Source organism: Bombus fervidus, chromosome 6, assembly GCF_041682495.2.
Source record: "Bombus fervidus isolate BK054 chromosome 6, iyBomFerv1, whole genome shotgun sequence".
Classification (NCBI taxonomy): domain Eukaryota; kingdom Metazoa; phylum Arthropoda; class Insecta; order Hymenoptera; family Apidae; genus Bombus; species Bombus fervidus.
Genome location: NC_091522.1, coordinates 9,310,981 through 9,320,090, shown reverse-complemented (window position 1 = coordinate 9,320,090; position 9,110 = coordinate 9,310,981). Strand labels below are relative to the sequence as shown.

Below are 9,110 nucleotides of genomic sequence, written 5' to 3'. Positions count from 1 at the left end.
AAAGACGCAAAATTATACTCTGGTGTACTTCATACACTACATTTGGCGAGATGAAAATTGAAATAGCTTTCAAACTATGCATTTTTTCATATAAGTACCTCAATACTCTTGTATTGAAGAAAATAAAAAATCTCATCCACTGCAGTAAAAAAAAATATATGTTCCTTAAAAAAGACCAATGACCTTGAAATATCATTAAAAAATGATCTTGTGAAAATATTCTTTCCACCGTTACATATGACCCTTGAAACAGTTTAACTTTGTTCTGAGAAAATATTTCGTACAATTATAAATAAGGCAGTTATTCAAGTGATCTCATTTAGCTGATGATAAGATAACCTGTACAATGACAAATCTAAGGTGTCTGCGTGCGTCGATAGATGGTATTTTTTCTGCACCTGGCTTCAAAATGCAAGCACATTACAAATAAAGCGAGTTTGAAAATTAATGAAATTTTAATCTTCTTTTTGTAAGAGAACGGTTGAGTTGCAATACATGGTTTCTTTGAGACCTTTCGTCCTCATGGACAACAGAGTACGATGCAATAAAAAAATTCGACCTTGAATTTCAAGGACAAGATGATTAGCGTCACGCGGTCGCGACACGTAATTTCCTCGAACACCACACTGTTTCGTCATTTATAATTAATTTTAATTAATAACTTGATTAATAGTAATTATTAATAGTAATAGCAATATTACATAAATTATTAATAGTATATAATTATATAATAGTATATAAATTATTAACAGTAATTAATTAATAGTAATAGTAAAAATTAATAGTAATTAATCGAATTATTAATTATAATAATTCGATTAATAGAAAAATAATTTTTTATTAATATTTCATTAAAAGATACTTGTAAAAATTTGCAAGACAGTAATAACAAAAATGATCACCATCACATGCAACAAATGATTATATTCCATTGTAATATTTTTTAAATTTGTTTTACATATAATTTTATATAATTCTATATAGCAATAAAGTAATGTGGGAAGCTGAGAAATATAATAATATAAGTTATGCCATTGATATTTTTCATAAAAAGAGATTTCACTTCTATTGTTATAAAGCATTCTCTCTCTCGCACACTCACCCACTTAATATATTTTTTAAAATTCGAAATATATTTCGTAAAATTTATCATTTTTGATCAATTAATTTAACTTGCTACTTTTCGTAATTAAAATACATTATCAAATTCGAATGTCCAAAATACAAGACAAACCATTATGGGTCTTAGCTCACTATACAATAATATACTCGTATGGGACATTATCAAAATTATTATCAAGAGAGTAATATTTCGATTATGTTTAAGCTTTTTCTTACGAGAAACTATTGTTCGTTTCTATACGAAATACGAATATTTCGACATTTTTATTACAGCCAAAGTATTATTCTTACTAGTCACAAGTAAAAATTAATTTCTTAATATAATAATGTATAATTCAGTCTTACCTTAACGTTATTGAAATATCAATTTACTCTTTGAATTGTTTCTTCATAATTGCGCCACGATTGGGCCATTATTATAGGCCTATTGACAATTACGCTCATTATCCAGACGCACTTAAAGAACGACTCTAGGTTGTAACATTCCGCAAATGATTGGTTGAAAATGCCTGCCAATCATCGATCAAACTGCTCTATCTTTTATTTCAGGAAGCATTTTCATCGATTAGTGAACATGCAAAGTAACAAGTAAATGAACATTTCAGGCGATAAATAGAACACAAATACATAGATTATGTGGCAACTTATGTAATTACAGATGTAATATACAAGATATCAGAAAATATCTATTTTTGGAAATAAAAAAAGCATTCGACAAAGTCTGGTACGAAGGTTTACTGCAATTTACCAATTATTAAAATCTTACCTAAATAACCAAACATTCTACGTAAAAATAAATAATTCGCACAGAAATGTACAAGCAACAAGCGCTGTAGTACTACAAGGAAGTCTGTTACGTCTAGTACTTTACACTTTATACACAGCAGACGTTCTAGCAACACCAAACACTACACATGTGTATTTGCAGATGGTACTGGAATAATAGCAATGCGTGGAAATCCACAGGAAGCAGTTGAGCTCTTACAAGTTCACAGAAAAATGGTTGCTAGAGCAGAAAATAATGGTCAATTACAATAAGCGTAATTACATTGTTTTCGCTTTTCGTAGATACTCTAAAGATCACGCTTCACATTAATGAATACCGCAAACAAAAGTGATCAAATATCTGGAACTCTATTTACACTCGAAACTAACTTGGAAACAGCACGTACACAAAAAGATGCAATAAGAATTAGGAGGAAAGACGCGTAGTGGTCAATCAACCGTCTTTCGAAACTTAGTATAGAAAACAAACTACTAATCTACAGAGTATTATCTACGGTATTTCTATATAGGGTATCTATAGAGAGATAATAAAACTAATATGGACGTACGGCATTCATTATGGGATATAGTGGCTAAAAGCCGCATTGCCAAAGTGGAAGCTGTACAATCATACTTCGTACCACAGTAGACGCACTTTGTTATATATTAAATGAAGAACTACGCGGAGATCTTCAAATGTCCGCTATAAAGGAGAAAATTCAGCGAATATCCGACAGATGTAAAACAACGCCAATGAACCACCCAAACGCGCTAGCCAAATAAACTGTACACTGACATAGCGTCGTTTGAAGATTGAAAAAGAAACGACAGCAACATCTAGAGTGACGCAAGATCAAATATTGAAACATTCTTGTATACTGCTAATCCAATGGGATTAAAGTGTAGGAATCTGCTGGGAGTTATTAAAAAAAAAAAAAAAAAAAAGAAAGAAAGAAAAAACATGCAGCGCAAAGCACTTATTTAATTACGATTGAGAGTAACCTATAGTTATTTGCATTATTTAGATATTATAATATCGACATCTGTGAATATTGGTATAAATGCAAATAATTATATATGGTACTTATTATTCAAAATTGTTGAATACGAATTATTCACATCTACAAGAATGTTTCGATTAAATTTCTAATGTTAACGAACTATAATGCATCGACGTATTTTTTTTTTCAGTATTCACTTCGTGTGTTGTATTACGCAACATACATTCATTTTCCATTCATTGTTGTAAGTTTACCACGCTATTTATCGATGACAAGACAAGGTCTTTAGGTGTCGTCGTAAAACAAAGTGGAAAAACTCAAGTTATTCGAAGTTATTATTACTTTAGAGATCGTTTTGAAATTTACTTTTATTACTTTGAATTCTATCTTTAAAAAACACCTTTATTACCTATTTAATACCTTTAGAATGCTGATAAAATATATTTGATACTTAAAGTAGTGAACTACCTTTCCTAGAACATGTAATTGTCATAATTCAATATTTTTATAAGTATGGAAAATAAAGTTTTAGTTTTAGTAAACTTATTTACAAGTAGATAAGATGGACCACTTCAACAGAAGTTACATTATTCTATTAAATTAAATGGTAACTATTCGAGATAGGGACTACCGCGTCGATTCCAATGATCTTGAAATATATTGTAAAAGTCAATATTCTGAGCAAGTATGTTCTGTTTAAGCGGTAATGCACAAATATCTGAGAAAATACAATGATACGAAAAGATGTTTCAGACAAAAGTAGTATGGCATCGAGAGGGACATGGTGAGCTTTTATCTACTTGACCCTGCGATCATCGTGAAACAGCCTGTAAAGGCGACATTAAAATTTTTATATGAATACCTCCATTTTTTATTACATATTTTTGTAGCTGACACTCAGACGTCTTCAAAACACTATAAACTCTTATCTTCTGTGTCATTCGCTATGAAAATATGAACTTTAAAATTCAATGTGCCGTCGGCATTAGCGTTGCACGATGTACACCACAGAAACATATAAAAATCATTTGCTGTACTGCTCAAACACAAGATCGGAGTTTTCTAATATTTCCAAAACAGTCAGTCATTTCTGGGCAGTCATTTTTAGTTGATATCTTGTATTGTTTTCTTGAATTTGAAAGTTTATATCATGATAGCAAATGGTGTGGAAGAGACAAGATTGTAGTGTTCTAAAAACGTCTGTATGTCACCTATACGAATATGTAATAAAAAATGGAAATTTCCGTTTAAAAATAGTAATGTCACTATCACAGCTGATGCCAAAATTACTGCAAGGCAAAATTACTCAAGTACACGAGACTATAATATATCTTCCTCCATGTCAGGTAATTATTGTCTGAAACATTTTTTCGTATCATTGACGTTTTTCGAAATATTTGCGTGGTTTGAGATAAATTGGACATACTGTATATACTAAATCATTATTAGAAATAAAATTAATTTTTTTACTTCTTTTAAAGGAAATATCAAAATTCCCATATTAAACTCCGAAGGTCGTATTCCGATTATATTTCCGAACAATCTTCGGCCATAATTTTTGATACACGGATCGTTTATTTTGAAAGTGGAGTAATTGAGGATTTTCCTTTGTTTTCAAATATTGAAGTGTTCGCGTTTCCACCGACTGAACAGTCCTAATAGGATCTTCTTAGTTTGTTCACGTCTGTATGCGTTTAAATAGAAGTAAATACATTATACAAATAGATCTTTGAGAATTAACTAAATGTGCTTCATACATGTTATTATTTATTAATTACCTATGGAGGCAAAGAATTAGAGGAAACACTAATCCTCTCTACTCGAAAATTCCACAGGGCAGTTTTCGATATATTGTTATGGATTTCAATGAGTAAGCAGGTTTTAATATTTAATCTACGATTTGAGGGTCGCTGTGTACTCCACTGCTTGAGCTGACCTACTTTCGTTCGTGTAAGAAGGTTTGCTCGCGCACAGGGATATTTCGGCTGATTTTTAATTGTCAGTGACTAAAAAACAAAGTCAGAAACACAATCTTTTTTATTCTTGATTTTCATCTTATTTTAACTTCAAGAATCGTCCCTCAAATTTTGTTACACCTGTAGCCGAACACGCTCTATATACAAGGTGTCCCTCGCAATGTGATTCATTTTGTATACGTTCTTACCATTTGCGGCCATGTAGCAAGAAATGTTTTAAACCGTACTTCAATAGCGTTGAGTGTACTACAGATGACGATAAAGGAATTCTGATTGCCGCAAATTAGTTCTCGCATTATGCGCAACAATATCTCGTTGCTACTCGTCTGGATTTTTTCGGATTTGTTCTAGTTTTTATGAATATTGCTCACTCGCTGACCAAACGGTCAGCCTTCATCGATCATCCGTATTATTATGCTATATGTGCGTTGCGTGCAGTGATCTGTCATGCGTCAGACGCATCTATACTAATATACCGGGTAGCAATGCATTTGTTTTTTCTAGGAACGATTTTCAAGTATTGTGTTCGTATCAGATGCATTAGGTGCAATCTAAATACAAACACACCGCTATCCGTCTACAATTCATAATTTACAGAAATTTGCATCGTGGATATCTAACCTAAAAAAACATATAGCTAGAGTTTTTAGATTTCAGTTTTTAGATTTCTCTTTACCCCAGATTACTAATTTTATGAATGGCAAACTTATTTAATAGTGGTATCAGTTCGGTCAGTTTTTGATTGCTTAATCATTTTCAAGATATGTTATTATAACTTCGGTTAGGATATTTTATATTCTATTTACTTATTTTACGTAGGACACCCTATAAATACAGGGTGACTGAATATCGCTATTGCATCGTGGGCTATTTGACAGCCAACAATGACGATTACTGTAGCGGAGACAGTTGTATTAGTAATTGTATTTTGTATAGTAGTTGCATTAGTAATTTGTATAGGCGTAATTTAACGTATAGATAAAAGTTATTTTAAACAATTAATTGCTTGTTATTAATTCTACCGCTACGATGTAACGAAATTTGATATCGCGATAGTATAGATAATTTTAATAATGTCGCGATTTGAAACATTATCGTGTTAATTTATAAAAAAAAAACTAGGTGAAAAGAAAAATTACTGGTACGAGTAAGTCTGTAAGTATAACGATTGATCGATAAGTTATCTATAATTTGATAAAGAAGCCGAGCGGAAATTTGATGCTTAGCGACCTCATAAGACCATATGCAGTCTTTGTGAAGATACTCGATACCGCAGCTTATTCTTGCAAAAATGCATGTAAGTAATAGAACAACACTTAATCTTCGCGTTATAATGTGATAAATTTATTTCTCCGTCTGATGGAACTAATTTACGTTAGATGTCATTTCATCTCGGTAAAAATGAAGTTATTTTGTTTGATGAATGGCACGCGATAGATGGACAAGGTATTGGATGGTCGATGGTTGGTATTATTCTTTTGACGTCTATATATGAAGGATTAAAAAGCTATCGGTGAGTGATTTACAATTATTTTTATGATTAAGGTATGTGTTACGGGTGGAATCATTGAAATATATTAATTTGCTATGTGTGTTTAGCGATCATTTGTTCATCAATACAGCACGGTTATGGAAAACGAAAGATAGGAGATCTAGGACGTATGTATTTTATCTTTCAGATATTTTTATTTAAAATCATCGGGATTTTTATTACAATTATGGATACTTGACATCCTTAATTTTTGTTATTTTAAACATACGAGATATAACATTTGTCGTTCGTGTAAATTTTTTAAAGTTAAGAACTAATAAATTCAGAATCAAAGATTGTTATAACAATGATACTGTAAAGTCACTTTGAATAACTAACTAATATGTAATTAAAATAAATAGTCCCATGATAAAACGAAAGTTACTTATTTCCTTCAAAAATACGCCTATTTATTGGTAAAAAAAATTAATTTAAACGAATTTTATAACAACTAAAGTATCTAAAACATGAATTTATCAAAACTATTTCTCAAGATACGTAACATTTTAATTTTGGATTTAGATTATTACTATGTTTTAAAGTTAGTTCTTACATCTTTTCTGCAATTTACTTCTTTCTATTTATTTCTAATTTATTCCTATTTTAATTTATTTCTAATTTATTTTTTATAACATTAAAAAAAAGTGTGTTCCTATTAAATGAAGATAAATATATTATTATTACCATAAATATATTATTATTAAACACCGCGAATACCATTTACTAAATATGTTTTATTTCAGGTCATTCCTGTTTTCGAAAATACACTTCCTCCAAACAATTATCCACGTTGTTCAATTGATCATAGGATATTGCCTTATGCTAATTTTCATGACGTACAATATTTGGCTTTGCCTCGCTGTGGCGTTAGGTGCAGGTCTTGGTTATTGGCTGTTCGCTTGGGAAAAGTCCAGTGGTGATAATATTGATTGCTGCTTGTAAATCTTATAACAGTATTTCGTAATGATATAATTAATCCCGTATTATCGTGCTCTTAAAACACTCATATAGAATTAAAATTATAATGTAAATAATTTGTACATCGTTTATGATATTGAATTTATGAAAATAGTCCTACATATTTATTTATAAAGCGTCAATTTTGTTTCAGAAGCATTTGAAACAATACTTTGACAGAAAATATTTTTTAGATGAAAATAAATGTAATTTTCTGGTATAATAGTGTTATAATAACACTAATATATAGACAGAATTATTTTGTATATATTATCATCAAAGATTTAAATATAAATAGAAAAAAACAATAAACTCGTAATTTTTTTACATAGATCATGTAACAAATAAGCACGTGTACATATCTTGAAGTACATATCTTGAAGTACATATCATAAAGTATATATCTTAAGTGTTAAATTTGCCTGTAATAAACATTTCTCTATGTTCATGTAATAATTATATAATTTGTCATTTATATATGTATAAATAATAACTTTCTGATAAATTTATGTATAGGAGTCATAATTGACTAATTAACTGATGTTGTACAGTATATATTATAATCAACTGGACACGATCGTTATCTAATCAGGAGTCACTATTTATTGTACAACATAATCAGTATTTCGATCATTCAGTGTATCGTTGGTGCAGGAGAGCTATCACAGATTAAATATAAAATATTTCTTGTAGTAAAAAAAATAGTAACAAAGATAAGTTTAATATGAACGCTTATAATCAAAGCGGAGAAACAATTTGCGGCACAAGCACAAGAATTGTATTTAAAAAAGAGTTGAAGACAGTTAATGATATAATACTCGGATGGGATACATTTAACAGTATAACGTTAGTTCTCTTCGTGGTACTCTTTTGTGTTTGGTGTGTAATGTTCTTTGTAATGTATGATTCAAATGCTATGAGTCATGGAGATCATTCAGCTCATCAACACTAAGAGCGTTAACTCGAGATACACCGTTTTTAAAAATACGTAAGTGTTACATATACTATTGAACAAAAAGATAAATTCAGTAGACAAATAAATTATCTAGTGCATTCTGATGATAACTAATAGTTATTAATGCTCTAGTGTTGGAATTATCCATTAGCTATCACAAATGTACAAACATAATAACAAACAATAGTATTAATTCATTCTGTAGAATCATATACTTCTATCATAACTCTTCATATATATATATACTTTTATATCAGGACTTAGATATTAGGTTTTAGATATTAGGAACGATTCTTATTGTATTTTTATTCTTTCATATTTTTCTTAGAGAACAGATAACAATATATTGCCATATTATGAATATTATGTTTCTGTTTTAGGTAATAATTAATTTACTTGTACTATCCGAGAAGAAAATGATAAGCCTTCAGGTCCGCAGTTTATCTACATTGTATTTTCAACTGAAAAACGAATTTTAGATACTTGCGAAAAATTTCGGAAAAAGAGCTCTAAACGACTCTGTAGCAAGTGTATACTACCATTCAGGTTTTCTAATTTATTCTTTATATTTCATAATAAATGTAATATTTTATATACAATTCTTTTTAAATTCCTCCATTAAGATATTTCCAACAGTAATTAATAAATAAAATTAGAAATACGTATTCCGATATGGACAATTCTAGGAAATATTATTCTGTACAGTTAATACTGAAAATTTCACGTCCGGTGGGCAATCGTCTGATAAACAATTTATATCACTGTAACAAGCGTATCAGAAAGTGTCAGAGATCGATATCAAC

The 9,110-nt window shown here is 29.9% G+C and overlaps 1 protein-coding gene across 3 annotated transcripts; it reads left to right on the top strand.

Moving 5' to 3' along the window:
- Window positions 1–4,644: 4,644 nt before the first annotated feature.
- On the top strand, window positions 4,645–8,906 carry LOC139988025 (high affinity copper uptake protein 1). Of its 3 annotated transcripts, none has more exons than XM_072004947.1 (6): window positions 4,645–6,161; window positions 6,244–6,377; window positions 6,464–6,523; window positions 7,139–7,421; window positions 7,507–8,340; window positions 8,688–8,906. In XM_072004947.1, exons 1-4 carry the CDS (start codon window positions 6,156–6,158, stop codon window positions 7,335–7,337), a joined length of 399 nt encoding a protein of 132 aa, XP_071861048.1. In that variant the 5' UTR covers window positions 4,645–6,155; the 3' UTR covers window positions 7,338–7,421; window positions 7,507–8,340; window positions 8,688–8,906. The 3 variants fall into 3 exon arrangements, with proteins under 3 accessions (XP_071861048.1, XP_071861046.1, XP_071861047.1); XM_072004946.1 differs by having other exon boundaries at window positions 4,658–4,758; window positions 5,987–6,161; window positions 7,139–8,340; XM_072004945.1 differs by having other exon boundaries at window positions 4,647–6,161; window positions 7,139–8,340.
- Window positions 8,907–9,110: the final 204 nt, after the last annotated feature.